We start from the raw sequence: 21,611 nt of genomic DNA, 5'->3' as shown, positions 1-21,611 counted from the left end.
TGTGCTTCCATTTCTTCGTGGGGCTATGACAAAGGGACATTGTCTCCTGGGTCAGGCTGCTTGCCCTTCCCGCTCCCTGCTGGACAGACTCTCACTGTGACAATGGTGACAATGACCATGTGTTCCAGGTGACCCAGCAGGCAATGCGCTTCTTTTTTCTGACCTGCTGGCTTCTGTCATGGCACCTTTGCCCGCTCCTCCCAGCCACAGCAGGGCAGAGGGTCCCATAGTTTCACAGGAGCCATACCTTCCCCTGTACCCCAACATGTCAAACTTGACCAAGCACTGACCAGGGGGCTCTGGGTGCTGAATGGGTGGTGCTCATGCAGCCAGCTGCTGTGTGGTTTGGGGAGCTAGGTGGGGTCTGTGGGCTGCCATGTTAGAGCAGAGGTCAAGGGGTTCCCAGTGATCATCGCAAAGGGGCTTTGATTGACTGATCAATTGTTTTGGGGTCACACTCTCAGTGCTCCAGGCTTACTCCTGGCTCTGTGCTAGGATGGGGATCACTCCTGACAGGCTCACGGGACCAGATGGGCTGCCAGGGATCAAACTCAGGTCTGCTATGTGCAAGGCAAGTGCCCTTCTGGCCATATAACAGGGGGCTCTGATGAGGGACATGCCATGAGGGGAGGTCCTGATAGTGCTGAGGGGGTTTTAAGGCACCCCTCCTTCTCCAGGGGGTGTGTGGGGGCATCTCGGATACCCTGAAATTATCACTTAGCCTTGATAGAAGGACCAGGTCTCCAGGGACATCTCCATTCAAACGTAAACACCACTTCCAACAGTGGGGAAACTGAGGCACAGGATGGGCACATGACTGGTGTGTGTAGATCCACCCTGGGGTTGCCTCCCCCTGCCTGGTCCTGACTCAGCTTCCAGCCCTTCTCCCTGTGGTCTCCTAAGTGGAGGGGTAAGGGGGGGGTACAGGCTCTGAGCAGGCAGGCCGGGGCGAGGGAAGGAACCCCAGGGGAAATTAGCCCGAATTAGCAGTGTGGATGAGGAAGAGCTGGTGTTCTCTTCTCTAGCCTAGCAGATAAATATTTAATCACCACAACAATAATAATGGCGCTGATGATAATAATGTGCAGTAGCCCAGGCAGTAACCTGAGCCCCACTCAGAGGCAGGAAGGTGGGGAGGGAGCCGGCCACAGGCCAGGCCTTGGGGTAGCCATGGCTGGGGGATCCTGATTTCCTGGGAGCATCTGCAATGAACACTGGCAGCCCGGTCTCCCCAACATAAGCCCTCATGACTTTTCTAGTTGGGGCGTCCAGGGGTTGAGGCGTCCAGGCGTTGAGGCATCTGCTTCCGGGACTACCGGCCTCAGTCTGTTCATCTCTAGAATAGATGTGGGCCCCCAGGACACTTCCTCTTCTTCAGTGGGAGTGAGGCAGGGCTCCCATCAATAGCCAATGCCAAGGAGGGTCCTGGCCCGCTGATGGCATGGACCAGGGTGTGGGTCTCACGTGATCTTGTAGCCTGACCTAATTTCTGCTCGAAGCTCTCCCACTTGAAGCAAAGTTGAGAAGCAGCCAGGAGACATACCAAAGTCCAGGAAATTTGTGGTGTCTCTGGCATCAACTCCAGCACCCCGCCTTCTTTCGGGTCCATTGAGAGGTCAGAATAGTGTCCTCTCTGTGCCTCTGTTTGATGCTCTCTCTCTCTCTCTCTCTCTCTCTCTCTCTCTCTCTCTCTCTCTCTCTCTCTCTCTCTGGCTCTCTCTCTTTCTTGCTCTCTCCAGGGAAGGTTGCAGAAGAAGGGCACAGAAGCTGCTTTTTCCTTGATGCCAAACCACACTGTGCCAGGAGCTAGCGCCGGCATCCACTGGAATTGCCCACCCAGAAGAGGTCTGCAGGGCATTGTGGGTCCCAAGACCTGAGCTTTCCTGCCACCCGAGGGCCTGATCTGAGCACTTGCCCAGTGGTGGCAGCAAGGAGCCCCAGCATGAGACTACCCGTTGACTGCCCTCAGATGGCCTGCTGCTACTGCTGCTGCTGAAGTGACCCTGGAGAGACTTTCCGGGGCCTCTGCCCATGCTCACTGGGACTGGGGGGCCCGGCACCTGCCGAGGCTAGGAGGGGACCCCCACCTTCATGGGTCTCTAGGGATTTCCATGATGCCTGGGAAGAGAGGCTGGGGTTGGTGGTGGGCCCGGCTGCCCCTTTGTCTGTTCCTCAGCCTTTATGCCCCCTGGGTACCCCCATCCCTGGGGAAGCCCAAGGGCCACCCGCACATGAATTCCATTCGCATTGATGGGGACATCACCCTGGGAGGCCTGTTTCCCGTGCATGGCCGGGGATCGGAGGGCAAGGCCTGTGGAGAGCTGAAGAAGGAGAAAGGCATCCACCGCCTGGAGGCCATGCTCTTCGCCCTGGACCGCATCAACAATGACCCCGATCTGCTGCCCAACATCACGCTGGGTGCCCGCATCCTGGACACCTGCTCCCGGGACACGCATGCCCTGGAGCAGTCGCTGACCTTCGTGCAGGCGCTCATCGAGAAGGACGGCACCGAGGTCCGCTGTGGCAGCGGGGGTCCCCCCATCATCACCAAGCCAGAGCGCGTGGTGGGCGTCATTGGTGCTTCAGGGAGCTCCGTCTCCATCATGGTGGCCAATATCCTTCGGCTTTTTAAGGTGGGTGTCCACCTCCTGCATCTGGGCTGGAAGCAGTAGTTGAGGATTTAGAAGGTGTGTGTGTGTGTGTGTGTGTGTGTGTGTGTGTGTGTGTGTGTGTGTGTGTGTGTGTGTGACTTACTCTAGCCCCGGCACTGGCCATAGTGCTGAAATACCAGCTCCGAGCTCGGTCCCTCGGAGGGACCCAACCCTGGTGCTGGCCAGCCGTGGTGCTGAAAACCAAACAACTCAGACCCATGGTGCTGGCCACGGTGCTGAAATTCCAGGTTTCAGTACTGTCCAGTACTCAGCGGATGCTGCAGAAAGGAGGGGGAAAAGATGTGTGTTCAGACAACAGAAGGGGAGAAGATGGGCAGACAGACCTCTAAAAAGACCGGCAGAAGGTTAGGTAGGAAGAGAGGTAGTCAGAAGGCAGGCAGAGGAAATATCGGAGAGTGCCAGGGAGATAAAGCCAGACTTTTGTTTTGACGTTGTTTTCATATAATTGCAATTCCCCAGAAAGATCTGTTTTTCTTCTGGGTAGCTCGAAAGCCCTGTGCAGCCCTCCCGCTCCACCCTAAGATTATGATTAGAAAATGTGTCCTGGTTTTGTGTGGCAGAGATGCTGGACGGCGAATGGCGGTAGATCCCTCGGGGAGGGGCCTGCAAGGAGCTGGAGGATCTCTCCCGCTCCTCTGCCCCCTATAGGCGACCCTCACTCACCCCCTTCCACCTGCCTGCCTTACTTGCACACCTTTCTCCTTTCCCTTCTGAAATCCCTGCCTGCCCCCTCTGTGCCGCCTTCCTTCCTCTCTTCCCGGGGCAAGAGCTGCTGATTTGCAATTCAATTGGAGCCAAGTGCTTCGCTAAGCTGCTAAAACAACTGAAAGCTACCGGGTGGAGAGAAAAACATTACAAGCATTTTACCAATAATTATGTGCCCGTTCCTCTCACGGAGAGTCTGCCTATTTGCTCTGTGTGTTTGTGTGAGCGTTCATGTGTGTGAGTGTGCATTTATGCATGTGTGAGAGAGAGGCAGAGAGAGAAAATGTACAGCACTGGGAGGCTACAGATGGAAGCTTGTGGCCCCTCCACCCTTGTGTCTGGTTCTCTTGGCCAGCAGCTTGCTCTCTCCTAACTCTTAGGTCTCAGACTCAGCCAAGGATATGTGGGAAATTCAGGACTGAGCTTGCTCACCTGGTGCCTTTTGGAGACTCATTTGCTCAGGCCTGACAGGCACTGTCAGTACCTGGGCAGATTTGGGCCTGTCTGAAAAGGGTTTTGGGGTGGGGATGGAGGTGAAGAAAAGAGACTGGAAGAGCCAGAGAGATGACTCAGCAGGTGGGAGCATAAGTCTGGCATGCAGTGTGAAAGACCCTGGGTTGGACCCCCAGTACTGCCTCCAGGTGTAACTTGGTGACCTCAATCCCCTCGGGCCTAAATTGCACTGTCATGGGCCTGATCCCTGAACTCAGTAATCTGACACTGGGCCAAGGATTACTGGGAGTGGTCTCCTGAGTTCCCTAACCCCTTAAAGAAAGGGGACTGGAGTTGTTGTGAGACTGGGGTGGAAACTTGGTGACGGGAGTCCCCAGTGTTCGTGGCAGGGTCCAGTAGCAGATTTCATAGGTCCGTGCCTCCCCAGAGCAGCCTGGCTCACTGTTGAAACAAATGTGCAATCTATAGGCCAGACCCCGAGGATTAGGGGCAGGAACAGGAAGTGGAAGGCTGTCTCCCCTCTCCGTGGGGTGATCAATGCTAGGCTCTGGGGCCCGGAGAGATAGCACAGCCGTGTTTGCCTTGCAAGCAGCCGATCCAGGACCAAAGGTGGTTGGTTCAAATTCCGGTGTCCCATATGGTCCCCCGTGCCTGCCAGGAGCTATTTCTGAGCAGACAGCCAGGAGTAACCCTGAGCACCACCGGGTGTGGCCCAAAAAACAAAAAACAAAAACAAAAACAATGCTAGGCTCTGGGGTTTGTCTTCCATCTCCTGGGGTGGGGGGAATCAATCCTGGACTCTGAGTAGGGGTGGGATGGCTCAGAAATGGGCAGCCTTGTCCTGCCCTTCTAACTACTCAACTTGGCGGTAAGCAGTGGAGGCCCAGAGGGGAGGGGGATGAGGCTCTCTGACCTCAGGGCCTTGTGGTGGCTCAGACTGGCTGGGGTCACTTCAGCCTACCTGCCCTAGATACAGGGCTATCTGCAGAAGTCCAGTCTCCTTATCAGTCTCTGGATGGGACGCAGACCCCACCTCTAGGAGGGTGGGGCGGACGCTGCAGAGCTAGGTCTGAGCAAGTGTGAGGCATCTGCTAGATGGCATCGTGGGTTCCCTGGCTCTTTGGCTCAGCGCAGGTCTTCTCGCATGTCCTGAGGAGCATCGAGTGCCCCATTGTAGAGATAGGGAATGGACTCAGTCCAAGGAGCTGAGAAAGGGTGTTTGATGGAAAAGACTGTCAGGTTGTCCTTGGAGGGTCTTAAACAGATCTTTGTTTTGTTTTGGGGCTACACCTGGCAGTGTAGCCAGAGATTACTCCTGGCTCTGCACTCAGAAATCACTCTTGGCAGGCTCGGGGGACTGTATAGGATACCAGGGTCAAATCTGGGTCAGTCATGTACAAGATTTTAAACGCCCTACTCACTGTTCTATTGCTCTGGCCCTCTTAAACTGTTCTTGAATGCAGGGCCCCTCACTGCTCTGAACGATGACTTCCAGGCTGGCCTCTCCCAGAGTGGAGGCCTCAGTGGGCAGGCATGGGGATGTGACTCAAACACCCACCACAGCCTCTTAGATTTTTTTTGTGCCTCTGTTCACCTGCTCCTGCAGCAATACGGCCTCCTGGGAATACAGAGACCAGTGGGTTGGAAGTGGGCTCAGGAGACCCCAAAATGGACTGAGATGCTGTGGGGGTAGGGAGAGGGAGCCTGGGGAGGAGAAGAAGAATGAGGGGGGCAGAGAAGGCTGTAGGAGAGGGGCCGGGGCAGAAGGCAAGCCCAGGGGGCTGAGTCTGTGTTTCCAGCCTTCCTTCAGCAGCTGAATGGGGGGAGGCTGGCGACAAGAGGACTCCTCAATAATTCAGCTGAAGAAATGAGAGGCTGTGAGAGGTGGAAAAGCCATTTACTGAGGCAAGAAGCTGAACTTGGGGGAGGGGAGGTCAGGAGCTGGAGTGGAGAGAGTGAGGACTGGGCAGGGAGCTGCCTACCGAGAAGGGCACTTTGCCCACCCTGTCCACCCGAACACCAGGAGCAGGGCTGTTGGGGGCTGTGGTCTTTCCCCTGTGGCGGGTCCCATGCACAATTGAGAACAACTCAGGGGGGCTTTCATGGGAATCCCTCCTCAGAACATGCTGACAGGGTGCAGGACTGGTCGGGGTAAGGTTAGAAGGGCCCAATCTCAGTCTGACAGGTGTGGGGACTGCCTCAAATTAAGTGACAGCCATGAGAGGGGCATGTCTGAGAGTCAGGCACCCCCCATACCCCAATTTCTCCAGATGGTGCCCCTGTTACTGGGATTGCAAGTAGGGTACCCTCTTGCCTTCTTATACCAGTGTCCTGGACCTGCTCTGCTAGGAGAAGGGTCAGTGGCCAGAAGCACACGCAGTCCCATGCAGGAGAACCCTATGCCCAGAAGCCAGGATTAGTGCATTGGTGTGTGGGATAGCTCAGGTCTTGTGGCTGGTCAGGTGTGGGTTCGAATCTCTGCTGCTTTCCCCCCAGTCTGTTAACATTGAGTACTGGAGCAATCACTCATACCAGAGTAAGAAGGAGCCAAAACCAGCTGTCCTGGAAGAGGGGAAGGAACATAGAAGGGGCCTAAGCAGAAAGCATCTCTCAAACCCTGGACCTGCAGAAGTGCAGAGGGTCCAGAAATCGTTTTCTTCCATCCTGAATTCCCTGTGCAGGGGAGAAGCATAAGCCAAGGTTGAGATGCTGGAGTCATATAGCCCTTGGCTACCCACACAAATTGTTTAGCCTTGTCTTGCCTCAGTTTCCTCATTCATGCTGTGGGAATGATTGAGCAGGAGCTGAAGTTGTGTCCAGCAAAGGCACTGCTGGGTGGCTGGCACACAGTCAGTCTACAGGAAATGCCAGGGCACAGCTTGCCACGGGCTACCTGCCATGCAGGAGGCATCCAAGTGGAAGTCGTTGGTGCGGGGTGGGGGGCAGTGGCAGACGGTGACCTTTGCAGAGGTCCTGGAGAGGCCCTACCATCTGCTGGACCGCTGCGTGTCCTCTGCAGGCCATTGGGGAAAGCAGCCAGCCCGGTTCTCTATATGAGGAGCCTGGGAAGAGGTGGTGGGAGGCAGGGCAGGGTGGGGAGATGCAGGGGACACAGTCTGCAGAGAGGCCAGGAGGGCTGGGGAACCTTCTCTGTGTACCCCCCACCCCCGGCTTAGTGATGCTCCAGCCCTGGCTGGTCGCTGCTTCTGAAGAAAGTACCTGTCAGGTGCTAGCGGCTCAGCACTCCCCATGTCAGCCTTGCCCAGACCCAGGGCAAACTTGGCAGTTTAGCTGACTCCACAGGTCCTGGGTTGTTTCAACTTTTCTTCCTTCCTTCCTTCCTTCCTTCCTTCCTTCCTTCCTTCCTTCCTTCCTTCCTTCCTTCCTTCCTTCCTTCCTTCCTTCCTTCCTTCCTTCCTTCCTTCCTTCCTTCCTTCCTTCCTTCCTTTCTCTCTCTCCTTCCTTCCTTCCTTCCTTCCTTCCTTCCTTCCTTCCTTCCTTCCTTCCTTCCTTCCTTCCTTCCTTCCTTCCTTCCTTCCTTCCTTCCTTCCTTCCTTCCTTCCTTCCTTCCTTCCTTCCTTCCTTCTTTCTTTCTTTCTTTTTTTTTTTTTTTTGGTTTTTTTTTGGGCCACACCCGGTGACGCTCAGGGGTTACTCCTGGCTATGCGCTCAGAAGTCGCTCCTGGCTTGGGGGACCATATGGGACGCCGGGGGATCGAACCGCGGTCCGTCTCCTAGGCTAGCGCAGGTAAGGCAGGCACCTTACCTCGAGCGCCACCGCCCGGCCCTCTTTCTTTCTTTCTTTCTTTCTTTCTTTCTTTCTTTCTTTCTTTCTTTCTTTCTTTCTTTCTTTCTTTCTTTCTTTCTTTCTTTCTTTCTTTCTTTCTTTCTTTCTTTCTTTCTTTCTTTCTTTCTTTCTTTCTTTCTTTCTTTCTTTCTTTCTTTCTTTCTTTCCTTTTCCTTCCTTCCTTCCTTTCCTTTTCCTTCCTTTCCCCTTCCTTCCTTCCTTCCTTCCTTCCTTCCTTCCTTCCTTCCTTCCTTCCTTCCTTCCTTCCTTCCTTCCTTCCTTCCTTCCTTCCTTCCTTCCTTCCTTCCTTCCTTCCTTCCTTCCTTCCCTCCCTCCTTCCCTCCCTTCCTCCCTCCCTCCCTCCCTCCCTTTCTTTTTCTTTCTTGTGCTACACCTGGTTATGTTCAGGGGTTACTCTTGGCTCTGCGCTCAGAAATCGTTCCTGGCTTGGGGGACCTTATGGGATGTCTGGGTCTAGGTTAGCGTGTGCAAGGCAGACGTCTTACCTCTTGCGCCACCGCTCTGGCCCCTGTTTCAACTTTTCTGGCTGACTAAAGGAACTTTAGAGACTGTCCAATCTCCCTTCTTCTTGGAGAACTGTGTCCCCCCAGCATTCAGGTGAAAACACCTGGGACACTTTTGACATTGGGTCAGTATTGGGAGATATCCCCTTTCACTTCCTTTTCCTTGTTCCTTGCCTCTCCCCTCTTCTTGCTTCTAGCAGCCAAGTCTCCTTTCCTTCTCTCTTTTTTCTTTTGGGAAGGTTTGGGTCACACCCAGCGGCGCTCAGGGGTTTCTCCTGGCTCTGCGCTTAGAAATTGCTCCCAGGGGCTTGGAGAGATAGCACAGTAGCGTTTACCTTGCAAGCAGCTGATCCAGGACCAAAGGTGGTTGGTTCGAATCCTGGTGTCCCATATGGTCCCCCGTGCCTGCCAGGAGCTACTTTTTTTTTTTTTTTTTTTTGGTTTTTGGGCCACACCCGGCATTGCTCAGGGGTTACTCCTGGCTGTCTGCTCAGAAATAGCTCCTGGCAGGCACAGGGGACCATATGGGACACCGGGATTCGAACCAACCACTTTGGTCCTGGATTGGCTGCTTGCAAGGCAAACGCCACTGTGTTATCTCTCCGGGCCCTCCAGGAGCTATTTCTGAGCAGACAGCCAGGAGTGACCCCTGAGCACTGCTGGGTGTGGCCCAAAAACCAAAAAAAAAAAAAGAAAAAAAAAAGAAATTGCTCTCGGTAGGCTCGGAGGACCACACAGGTGCTGTGAATCAAACTGGGGTCTGTCCAGGCTTGGCTGCATGCAAGGCAAATGCCCTACCACTGTGCTATCTCTCTGGCCCCATCCTTTCCTTCTCTTATGTGGTAGTCCCAGAACTCGAACTCAGGGTTTCTTTTTTTTTTTCTTCAGTTTATTTTTGGGGGCCTTTTGGCCACACCCAGTGAAGCTCAGGAGCTACTCCTGGCTATGCACTCAGAAATCGCTCCTGGCTTGGGGGAACCATGTGGGATGCTGGGGGATCAAACCACAGTTCGTTCTTGGTTAGCCGCATACAAGGCAAATGCCCTACTGCTTATGCCACCACTCTGGGTCCTCAAACTGAGGGTTTCTTGCATTTGAAGTCAGCATCTTAACTGTTGAGCTACATCCTTTTTTTTTTTTTGGTTTTTGGGCCACACCCAGTAACGCTCAGGGGTTACTCCTGGCTATGTGCTCAGAAGTTGCTCCTGGCTTGGGGGACCATATGGGACACCAGGGGATCGAACCGCGGTCCGTCCAAGGTTAGCGCAGGCACCTTACCTTTAGCGCCACCGCCCGGCCCGAGCTACATCCTTGACCCATGAGTCATCTTTCTCTTTTGGGGGGCCACACTTGGCAGTGATCAAGGCTTACTCCTGGCTCTGCATCAAGGATCACTCCTGGCGGTGTTTAGGTGATTATATGTGTGTACCAGGGATTGAATCCGGTTCAGCCACATATAAGACAGGCTCCCCGCCTTCTGTACTATCTCTCTGGCCACCATAAAGTCGGCTTTCTAAAAACCAATTATAATTTGCTCACACACTCCATTCCCTATGGTAGACTCTTGTGGACTCTTGGATTAAAATGCACTCACATGTGGAGCTGGAGCAATAGCACAAGGATAGAGTGTTTGCCTTGCATGAGGCTGACTCAAATTGGATCCTCAGCATCCCATACGGTTCACTGAGCCTGCCAGGAGTGATTCCTGAGTGCAGAGCCAGGAGTAACCCCTGAGCATCACTGGGTATGACTCCAAAACAAAACAATGTCCACGTCTGTCCTAGTGGTTTGAAGCTGCCCAAATACCCTCTCTCAGATGCCAAGACATTCCTCCTGTTTTCCAACACCCACAGTGTGTTGGTTCTTGCTGCCTGGAGATGCCTCTCCTCTCTGGAAGGGTGATTTTTTTTATGTCCTCATTGGATGTGAGGGTATGAGACTTCAGGCAGTCTCTCACCCAGCTGTCTGGTCTTGTTTTCCCACCTTCAGAGCACCCTCTGCCACTGGCAATCCTCTTGCATTTGTTTATTGTTTCCTTGGTTATTGTTGGCTTCCTCGATTAGATTCTAGCTTAGCAAAGCTCAGCCCAGGAGCCAAATCTAACTCACTGCATGCATGTTGCCTCTGATGTTGCTTCCAAAGGCCCGTGAGCGGAGAATGTTCTAGGCATTTCAGATAGTAGAGCAAAGGCCAGGAGAGGGCCCAGGGGATGGTTCAATGGCTGGAGCCCCTGTTTCCCATGCAGGCACCCTGCTTTCATTCCTGGAACCCTACAGATCCTTGAACACTGGCAGGTATGGCCCAAAAAACAAAAAAGGAAAAAAAGAACAAAAAAGGAAAAAAGTATAGTGATAAATCATGACAGAGAAATGTAAAGAATTCCAGCTTGGGGCCGGGCGGTGGCGCTGGAGGTAAGGTGCCTGCCTTACCTGCGCTAGCCTAGGAGACGGACCGCGGTTCGATCCCCCGGCGTCCCATATGGTCCCCCAAGCCAGGAGCGACTTCTGAGCGCATAGCCAGGAGTAACCCCTGAGCGTTACCGGGTGTGGCCCAAAAACCAAAAAAAAAAAAAAAAAAAAAAAAAAAAAAAAAAAAAAAAAAAAAAGAATTCCAGCTTGAGTGTACTTGAGATACTAGGGGGATGTACCCATACCTAGAAGTTGGCATGTTGGGCCCGGAGAGATAGCACAGTTGCGTTTGCCTTGCAAGCAGGCGATCCAGGACCAAAGGTGGTTGGTTCGAATCCCGGTGTCCCATATGGTCCCCCGAGCCTGCCAGGAGCTATTTCTGAGCAGACAGCCAGGAGTGACCCCTGAGCACCGCCGGGTGTGGCCCAAAAACCAAAAAAAAAAAAAAAGTTGGCATGTTGCCCAGGCCTGCTTGGAGCCTAGGCCTGAGACTTGGGTGGAAAATGGTGCCTGGCTAGAAGAGTCTCAACTGTACCTATGGACTCCCTATGCATGTCAGCCCTTGGAGCGCTCTCAGAAAACCACTGTTGAGTGGAGGATGGGGGATAGGATGAGACATCTGTACCCTAAGACCCCCTGCTGAATGGTGGGTACTCATGACCTGTGGGATGCCTTTTTTTTTTTTGGGTTTTTGGGTTTTTGAGCCATACCCAGCGTTGCTCAGGGGTTACTCCTGGCTGTCTGCTCAGAAATAGCTCCTGGCAGGCACGGGGGACCATATGGGACACCGGGATTCGAACCAACCACCTTTTGGTCCTAGATCGGCTGCTTGCAAGGCAAACGCCGCTGTGCTATCTCTCCAGGCCCAGCTTGTCTCACTTCTGACCGTGGAAGGTCAGGACTGTCCTGGGCTGAAGCTGCTTCAGGGGAAATCCCAGCTAGACCACCTGTTGTCTCTGCCACTGGGGCAGGGCACAAGCCACACTGAGCCCAGATCCAAGGTTCAGAAGTGGACTGGGGTGAATGACAGGGAATAGCATGAAGGGGCCTGTCACAGCTTGAGTCTTGCCCAGGCCTTGCTTTTTCCTTGGGTTCTGCAGAAGGCTCTCCGACTGTGCTGGAAGGTGGGAGCAGAGAGGACAGGACTAGGTCTCCAGAGGCATCAGCTCATGCCTCAGCAGTCCCAAGGCAGAGACACTATCTCCTGGAGGGTGTTGTCCTCTGCCTCTGCACAGGAGAGGGGATCTGAGGCCCTCTGGTTCTGGTTAAAGGTTGGGTGAAGGGAGGCACTTTCTACCTTTTTCTCCACTCCCAGGGGTTGCCATTTTGGGCAGAGGCCCAGCATTGTTCACCTTGGTCAATGCAGAAGGGGGAATTCAGGGCACATCCCCACCTCCCCCTTTAAACTCAGGTTCTTGTAGCTTCTAGAGAGTTCTGCAGGGCCTCTGCTGCCTTAGCCGGCAAAGGGCCTCTCCAATCTCTCAAGCATGAATTGCTGGTAGGAAACTTCCTCAGGGTGAATGATTGTGGGGTAGAATTTGGGGGTTGGCCTTGCTCTGAGAAGAGATGGCAGAGGGAGGTGGGCTGAGCCCACTTTCTCAGACGAGCCCTTTATACACACACACACACACACACACACACACACACACACACACACACACACAAAGACACACACGTTTTTTGTTTATTTTTGTTTTTGTTTTGTTTTGTTTCTGGGTCACACCCGGTAGTGTTCAGGGGTTACTCCTGGCTCTATGCTCAGAAATTACTCCTGGCAGACTCAGAGGACCATATGGGATGCCTGGATTCCAACCACCGTCCTTCTGCATGCAAGGCAAATGCCCTACCTCCATGCTATCTCTCCGGACCCTATTTTTTTTTTTTGGGCCACACCTGGCGGTGCTCAGGTTACTCCTGGCTGTCTGCTCAGAAATAGCTCCTGGCAGGCACGGGGGACCATATGGGACACCGGGATTCGAACCAACCACCTTTGGTCCTGGATTGGCTGCTTGCAAGGCAAACGCCGCTGTGCTATATCTCCGGGCCCTCCGGACCCTATTTTTATTTTTTTTGTTTTGTTTTGAACACACATGGTTTTTGGGTCACACTTGGTATTCAATGTTTCAACACCAATCCTACCACCAGTGTAATAGTTCCTCCACCATTGTCACCAGTTTCTCACACCACCCAAGACTGGCCCTTAGCAGGTACAATTAATTTACTTTATGTTGCTTGTTATAACTAAATGATAATGGAATTACAACAAAGAAAATAATTTTATTAGAAGAAAATTTGTGGAAATTGCCATAAGACGATGAGGGTCATTCCGTCATTGTCTGAAGGTTTACTAGGCTGAGCATTGTGTGGTTGGTTTTGTTTGTTGAGCTTAGGTGGCTCCTATGAAAATTTCATATCTAATTTGGTGCATTCCTACTGGGATGTCAGTATTGAAAAATATGGAGATGTCTTGCGGTGACATATGCGACCATGCACTCCAGGAGTTGCAGCATCTGTGGCACTGGACTGATGAGCTGAGATGGTGGTGGTTGTGGGTCATGGGTGTGGCTGTCGGGGCTTCAGGAAGTATGAAGATGTGGGTGGGTGCTGGGATGCTGCCCACCCTGACTCCAAGAAGACCTCAGAGTTTTCAGACCCCAATCCGGCATACCTAGAGTTGTTGGCTATTTGATGTCTCTATAGAGATTAGTGGAAAAGGGGTGAAGTTGGGCCATTGGTGTGGCAATGGTTGTGGGTGTGTGTGTGTGTGCAGCTGTGGAGACTTCAGCAGGGTTGGGGATCTGTCCTGCCCCTCCTAAGGTTCCCCAGAGTGTGAGATCAGTGTACCCATGAGTTTTTGCAGCTCTGAATCCCTTTAAAAATAATAAAAAAAAGAAAACTTTTTTTTTGGCCACACCTGTAAATCTCAGGGTAAATCAACCTGTAAATCACACACAGTAAATCTCAGAATTTACTCCTGGCTCTGCACTCAGGAATCATTTCTGGTGGTGCTCAGGGGACCATATGAGGGGAGGGGTTGGGGACTGAACCTGGTTTGGCAGTGTGCAAAGCAAGCACTCTACTCTCTGTACTATGTCTCCAGCCTCCCACCCCAGGGCGTTCTTTTATTAAATGTGGGTGATAGCTCCTGGGTGGATCTGGCAATAAAGACTTCTCTCTTTTCATCAGGCATCCTATACTTAATAACAAACTACTTCAAACATATGGAAAATTATAGAGACTAATGTAATAAACATACCACCACCTGGCCTAGTCAGAGATTGATTTTTTTCACCCCTTAAGCATCAAGATCTATTTTCATCTTAAGAAAGAAAACATGGCAAATACAATCAGAGGCCTCCTGTCCTACTTGAGGTGTTTTAATTCCCTTCATTCCCGTGCTCTTAGGGATTGGTGTCTCTGTAAATAAAGCGCAGCTTCGTTTTATATCTTTTTCTTCTTTTCCTAGCTGCACCCTGCGATGCTCAGGGCTTACTCTGACCTCTGCACTCTGGAGTCACTCCTGACAGTGCTCATAGACCATATGGGATGCTGGGAATGGAACTTGGGTAGGCCAAAAGCAAGGCAAGTGTCCTACCTGCTGTGCTATCGCTCTGGCTCCTGTTTTGCACATCTTAAGTTCAGAGAGAATAGGAACTGAATAGATTCTGCAGCTGGAAGCTTTGGCGCAGGATTGGGGTTGGCAGTTGCCTACGGGCCTTGTTCCTTTCTTTGCTGGGCAGCCGCCCTGCCCTGGTCCCAGGCCTGAACCTCCTCATGCTGTTGTGGCCATTTTGGAATTTCCCTGGTGGTCTTCCAGGCTGTGGTAAGGGTCACCTGCAGGAATGGAGCTATAACTCTTTGGTGAGAGGCTCTTGGGCTTTTCCAGAGCCTCCCACATGGTTTTCCATCTGTGCAGGGACACTGCTTCCAACATGCCCACTCTAGGTCTTGTGGGCCTGGAGGGGTCCCACTAGGTGTCTGGTCCTGTGGAACCTGCTTCTTGGTCTTTGAGACCCTTGGCTCTGCCTGGCCCTGGCTGTGTGACTTCAGCAAAGTTGCCTGAGGTCTTGGTTCTGGGGTTGGAGGGTGATAATGGGGAGGGTGGGTGTTGCTGTCTTTTGGAGGTGCAGCTGGGGGCTCTGGAGGTCTGTGGAAGGTGCTGACATCACCCAGGGAGGCTTAGACCTCTTCTTCAACATAGGCTCCAGGATCCTGGTCTAGGCAGACATTGTGAACATGCATTAGAGCAGAGAGGGCCCTGCCCTGTGTTCAGGAATCCACTGGCCACTTCTTTTTTTCTTTCTTTTTTATTTGCAGGGGCTGTATAGGGGGTGCTTCCAAGCAGTGACTTTTGAGTCTGTGGTCTGGTATGGCCCGAGATAGGGACTGCCTGAACCCTGTGGTGCCAGGGATAGAACAGGGACAGCTCCATGTAAGGCTTATTTATACCTTTTGTGAGTGGTATAAAGGGTTGAGGCCACACTCAGAGGTACTAGAGGCTATCCCTGATTCTATGCTTAGGAATGATTCCTGGTGATACTTAGAGGACCTTATGAAGTGCCTTATGCAGGGATTGAGTTGGGGCTGGCTGGTTGCAAGGCAAGCGTCAAACCCCTCTACTGTCTCTCCAGCCTGTCATTCCCTCCTCCTCTCTTTCTCCCCTTCCCCGTCCCTTCACTCTTCCTCCTCCTTTTCCTCCTCCTCTTCCTTCTCCTGATACGTGGTAAGAAAAAAAGGGTAAGCAATACCTTGTAAGTAGTGATCGAATCCAGGTTGGCTGCATGCAAGATGAAAGCTTTCCCCTTGGTACCATCTCTTTGGCTCTTTTTCTTCTTTTTCCTCTTTGGTTTAGGGTCATACTTAGCAGTGCCTGGGGCTACTCTTATCTGTGCTTGGAGGTTGCTCCTGATGTTCCTGGGCCAGGCCTCAGACCTCCTGCAGGCAGAGCACGAGCTTAGCCCCCTATGCCTTGACCTGCTGTGGGCTGTTATTTTCATGCAGTAGAGCCACAGCCTTGATAGGGTGGGTGGTGGATGAGGTGCCCAGAAAGACACACAGTTGTCACTTGGGCAAGTCAGGATAACTACTTGTTTTTTTTTTTATTTTTTATTTTTTTTTGGTTTTTGGGTCACACCCGGCAGTGCTCAGGGGTTATTCCTGGTTCTAGGCTCAGAAATTGCTCCTGGCAGGCACGGGGGACGATATGGGATGCCGGGATTCGAACCGATGACCTCCTACATGAAAGGCAAACGCTTTACCTCCATGCTATCTCTCCGGCCCCAGGAAGACTACTTGTGTGGGAGAGCTAACCTAGACTCAAGGCTCGTGTTGACAGTGGGTCAGATCTGGGTGGGCATTAAGGGGGAGGCAGCATGAAGGGGTCCTGGGAGTGCTGGTGTGTGTATGTGCAGGGTTGACTGTTGGGGGGGGACATGGGGCAGAGGGCCCAGGAGGGCTGACTCACTGCCTGTTCCCATCAGGTGCTCGCTCATTGTGTCTTGAAGGGCTTTGGGGTCTAATGTGTGAGGAACTGTTAGTGCCATAGAAATAGTTGAATGATTTGAAATTGCTTAAGTGGTCTTTAAGATGGTCCTAAGTGTCGTGGTGACACAGATGTGAAATCAGTTAAGAGAGTACTGTAGACCTCACTCCAGGAGAGAATTCTCCCCCACACCTGTCTATTTCCTTCGACGGGCCCAGGGCCCCGTCCTGGTTACCTTAGGACATGGAGGAGATGACAGCGGTGTGGGCACTGAGAGCCTGTGTGCAAGGCAAATGCTTTCTTCCTTTCCTGCTTCTCTGGTCTTGATCTTAAGTAATCAGGAATATCTAAGGCACAAGGCCAGATGAGAGAGAAGAAAACCTTATCACCTGACTTATCAGCTCACATTACATGCTGGTTGCATCAAATTTGCACAATTCACCAAGCTCCCTTTGAGAGGTACAGTTCTCTTATTGATACACAAACAGCTTTCTTCTTTTTTTTTTTTTTGGGGGGGGGGGCCATACCTGGAGGATGGTTTCTGGCTTTACATTCAGGAATTACTCCTGAGTGTATGGGGGACCATACAAATTGCTGGGGATTGAACCCAGGCTGGCAAAGCAAATGTCCTACTGTCTGCACTATTGCTCTGGCCCAATTTTCTTCTTTTTGGGCCCAACCAAGTACTTCTGGTTATATTCCTGCTTCCATGCTTGGGGGCCATGTCTATGTGATGCTGGGGATAGATCTGGTACTTCTGTATGCAGAGCCTGCACTCTAGCCCTTTGAGCCTCTCTGGCCCTGAAACCCTCTGCTTTTCTCTCCATCCTGCTCCAAGCTTCCTTTGGATTCTTCTCTCTCTTTCCAGTTTTCACCTGCTCTGATTTCAATGGAGGGAGGGTGAAGAGACAGAGACAGAGATCAGGCTCTGCGTTATTAAGAGGTGTCTGTGATGACAATCTCTGCTGTTCCAGGCGAGTGGGCACAGAGCCTGTGGGGGAATGAGCAGGCATCAGATACCTGGTTCCAGGTATAGTCCCATTTCACGAGAGACCAGACAAGTGGGTCTGGGCTCTGAATGTGCGTTGTATTCAATAAGTAATGATTACTGAAATTCTACCCCCACCATAGATTTTGCTGTTAAACCAGGAAGTAACTATTTCATTATAGTGTGGTTTGGTTTCCAATACAATGAACATTATGTGTATCTTTTGCAGGAGGTCGACCATGTGGACCCCGGCACCCCAAGTGGTCCCCTTAACACCACCAGAAGTGATCCCTAAGCACAGAGCCAGGAGTCAGCCCTGACTGTGGCCCCCAGACCAAAACAGGAAATAAATAAATTAATAAATAAATAAAAGGGGGGGTCGGAGAGATAGCATGGAGGTAAGGCGTTTGCCTTTCATGCAGAAGGTCATTGGTTCGAATCCCGGCATCCCATATGGTCCCCCGTGCCTGCCAGGAGCTATTTTTGAGCATGGAGCCAGGAGTGACCCCTGAGCGCTGCCAGGTGTGACCCCAAAATAAAAATAAATAAAAGGATTTATATCTGGAGCTGAGTGATAGCACAGCAGGTAGGGTGTTTGCCTTGCACGCATGGCCAGCCCAGGTTCAATCCTAGCACCCCATATGGTTCCCCAAGTCTGCCAAGAGTGATCCCTGGGTCCAGAACTAGGAGTAAGCCCTGAGCACTATGGAGCAAGGCCCAAATAAAAAACAATAAAGGATTTGTAGCTTATGTTCAGTGTGGGGTTCAGCATGTGAGGGCCCTCCAGTTCTCCCAGGTACCTGCTGTGGCTGGCTGCTGAATGTTAGAAAGTCAGATAGGACCGTGGGCCTGGAGGAAAATGAGGCTCGAACCCATCAGCTTGGCTCACAGTCTGCGTCTATTCATCAATTCAGGAGCAGTTGCCCAGTAAATGACACAGTGGTCAGAATTGGTGCCTGGTTCACAGGGAGAGGACCTGGAGAGGTTCTTGGTGTGATGAGTCCACCCCTGAGTTGGAGAGTCTTGGGGCATGGCTGCAACCAGTGGCCCTTCAGTGCTGGGGGCAGCATGTTAGGGGCTTGCAGGCCATACTGGATTTCCCTCTACCACTGGAGCCGGGGACCCTTAGCTCAGGCCTGTGGGGGGTGGGAGGATTGTGTGTGTGTGTGTGTGTGTGTGTGTGTACAAGTGTGTCCTGATATCTATCGGCTCCTTCCAATCAGTTCTGTCATGAAAACCCACCATGCTCACAGCTGAATTGGAGAAAAACAGAAGCTCGAAAGGAAGCAAGTGAAAATTGCCCGCTCAGCCCACCCTCGGGGTGAGACTGTTGATGTGTTTGCAGCTTTCCTTCCAGAGCGGCTTCTCTGTCACTTAGGACATCTTTGTGGCTCTGTAGCCCGCTCTTGCCCAGCAGATGCCTGCTGGGAGTCTTTTCCAATATCCTCAAATAGTTTTTGAGACATGGTGATAAATGGCTATGGAATTATCCTTCCGGGGGTCCCATCGTCTTTGACAGACCCTGTCTCTTACCAGCAGCTGATTGGCTGTGAGGGCACGGGGCTGTGTCTCTGGCCATGCCCCCTGCATGCTCATTGGGGCATGGCATAGAAGGGGCGTGGCCTGGAGACCCCCCCCTTCTGCCTGGGGTGGTGGGAAGCAGGTGGTGGGAAGCAGGTGGTAGGCGGGCCCCAAGTCATTGGCTCAGGTGAGCTCCCAGAAAAGGTGGGTGGAAGGTGGACGTGGCAGGTGGAGTGTGGGAGGAGAAAGCAGGTGTCCTCAGTCATGCGGTGTGTGAGCGGGGAGCCCTGCAGCCATGAGCATCCTGCCCAGGATACAAGACCCAGAGTCTGAGCAATGATGCCAGGGCTTAGTCCTGTGTGTGTTTATAGGGGACGGTGGGAACAGGCTGCCAGAGGAAGGAGGTAGGAAGAGGCCTGTATCTCCTCCCTGTTCAGCACCTCTCTTGGGCCCTGCTGTACCTGTCCCCATCCCCAGGACACCCCCAGGAATGTCTAATGTGCCGGCTTCCCTGCCTCAGCTGTTCCTTCAAGCCCTGGAGAATGCCTTGTCTACCTTTTCTGCCCTTTTCATGGAAAAAAAAAAACAACCTTTGAAGTACAGCAGATCCGCAGTCATGAACACGCATTTCAGGTGCTCTGCCTGATGAGCTTTCAGATACGCACGTGCCTGTTTCAGCATTAGGCTGAGCAGAACATTTCAGGGCTCTCGAAGGTTCCCCTGAGCCCCTCTTCGTCAATACCCCTCCCTCCCCTCAGCTAATGAGTAGCCTGACTGCTAGCAGCACAGATGCCGCTGGCCTGGTTTTGAGCCCGACACGAGCAGATTGCACGGAAGTTTCCGGGAGTGGCTTATCTCCTTCCCATGCTGTGAGACCAGCCCCTCTCCCAGGGTGCTCTTGGGGGCTTACTGATGTGAGTGAGAAATATGCCATCAGGCACCTTATTACCTGTCAGTGTCCTTGAGGCCCCCCACACCCACCTACTTGGTGGCCTTGCCATATCCCGAGGCATCCAGGGGGCTCTGGGCTTGTGGGCAGGACTGTGGAGACAGGGAGTGTGGCTTTCCTTTGCTTTTCATTACTCCACCGATGGTGGTTTGTGCACTCCACTGTCTCTTTCCTTATTCTGCCGCTACCGGACTTTTGGGCCAGATCCAGTGTTTGGTTATGTGAAAATATAGCCCCTGTGAATATTTGTGCCTGTCTTTCAGCGGATGGAAACATTCATCTTCTACACACACACGTAGGCTCGCCAGCTTGTTGTTGGCACGATTAGTTGGTTGGCTTTCGGAGGTACTGTCAAACATTTTCCCAAAGGGAGTGTACTTTCTTGCCACTATTTTTTTTTTATTTTGCTTTGAAAATTTCTCTCGTGAATCCATCAAAGCCCATCTCAAATATCGTGTCTTCCTGTCTCTCATTCTTATCATGGGTAAACGATATGGTTCTTGGGCATCCTCTTAGGCAGGCCTGTGCCTCTGCACTGCTCTGTCTGGGGCCTGGAACACACCCAGTGCTTGATTAAGCCTAAGGCTGCCTGCATTTAAGCACCAGGCTGCTAGCCATGGATTGGGATTCTGCACAAGGGAGTTTGGTGGCAACGCCCTGGACCCAGGTGAAGATGCTAAGCTTGCCCTGAAGGCAGCCAAGATGGAGACCACAGAGCTGTCCCAATGCCTGTGCTCATTTCCTGTTCTTGCTGCCATGTGTTTGGAATTTCTTGCTCTTTTCCAGCTCGCCCACTTTGATTTCATTTGGCCTCCTATTCTCGTCCGGGGGCTGTTGTATTAAGTCTCATGGGTGACCTACTTAGCTTGTGACCCAGCCGTCTCTCAGAGGATCTGCCGGCTCATTTTTTCTCCCCAATATGCCCCAGAATTGGGGATTTCCAGGTTAGGGTAGGGGTAGGAAGTTCCATGGAAATACACTCAAATATGGGTCAATAGCCGTCTTCACCTCTATCTTTCCATCGTCCTGATCCCCTGCTTATGAGCAAGCTGGATGGTCACATCCCAGCCTTCACACTGTATTTTCAGATGAGGGAGAAAGGATACCAGGTAATATGCAATGTGCAATTATGAAGTTGGAGTGGCCTGGGAAAGAACTAGGCTCCTCTTCAGCCCTGGCATAGGTAGGGCTAGGAGCGGGGGAGGATTGGAGTCCAACTCAACTCATCATGGCTGGTCCCAGGGCCCCTTTGGTAAGCTGCAAAGGTTCTTTCAGGCCATCGATTTACTAAATGGTCTTTGAGAGCTCTGAAAGGGTTGTCTGTTATCTCAGGGGCCGCCTGAGGTGAAAGTTCATGCTGGACTCCTAAAAGTGCCTTGGCAGGGAGTCTCCTGTCCATGGTCCTGAAACGGGACTGGGTTATAGGGAAAAGGAGGGCTGTTGGCCGTGGGGACACTCAGGGTCCCCTCCACCCAGGCTCTGTCCTGCTAGTCTTGGTGGAAGCTGGGCATGTGGTGGGACAGACGGTGCAGACGCCTTGATATTTTAATTGAAGCCGAAGACACACTAGCTCTCCGTTGAGCTAACAACGTACGAAATAAATAATTCAGCGGTGGCTGTGTTGTGCCTGCTGTCCTCACCCGTGGGGGCGGCCACACACGTGCTCAGACATGCAAGCTTGCAGGCAGGCTAGGAGCTGGTCTCAGGGTTGGAGGTAGAATCAGGGGTGAACACTGTCATTTTAACAGGACCCTCCCACCCTCCACCCTGGAGAACTGGCTTTCTCACAGGCAACCCTGAGAGAGGTTGGTAGAGTGCGGGGCCAGCTACTCCTGTGTGTTGTGATTAAGTAGCACTTAGAGTCCGTTTGCCCTCTGACCAGCCTGGAAGATCGGCAACCTGGAGCGCAGGCCCCTCTTAATGGCTCTCTCCTTGGATCCATTTGATTCAGCAAATATTTATGGAGTTCTAAGTTTGTGCAAGATCTCCAGGCAGGTGGTAGGAAGGAGAGAGAGAGATTGCCAGAGTGCATAAATCTGGGTTCTTCCTGTATGGGGAGATGTGACGTGTTTGACTTGTCACTGCCCAAGCTGGGGTGTGGGAGGGTTGTGGTGGAGGTGCA

General features: G+C 52.3%; 1 protein-coding gene across 1 annotated transcript in view; it reads left to right on the top strand.

Moving 5' to 3' along the window:
• Positions 1-1,744: 1,744 nt before the first annotated feature.
• Positions 1,745-21,611, top strand: part of GRM4 (glutamate metabotropic receptor 4) — a 99,934-nt gene continuing 80,067 nt past the window's right edge. The window contains exon 1 of the mRNA XM_049765241.1: positions 1,745-2,633. Coding sequence (XP_049621198.1) covers positions 2,112-2,633 — 522 coding nt within the window. The 5' untranslated portion in view covers positions 1,745-2,111. The remainder of the gene's footprint in view (positions 2,634-21,611) is intronic.

This window comes from Suncus etruscus, chromosome 18 (assembly GCF_024139225.1).
Source record: "Suncus etruscus isolate mSunEtr1 chromosome 18, mSunEtr1.pri.cur, whole genome shotgun sequence".
Classification (NCBI taxonomy): Eukaryota; Metazoa; Chordata; class Mammalia; order Eulipotyphla; family Soricidae; genus Suncus; species Suncus etruscus.
The sequence above is the reverse complement of the archived record's forward strand: the minus strand, read 5'-3'. Positions and strand labels throughout refer to the sequence as shown.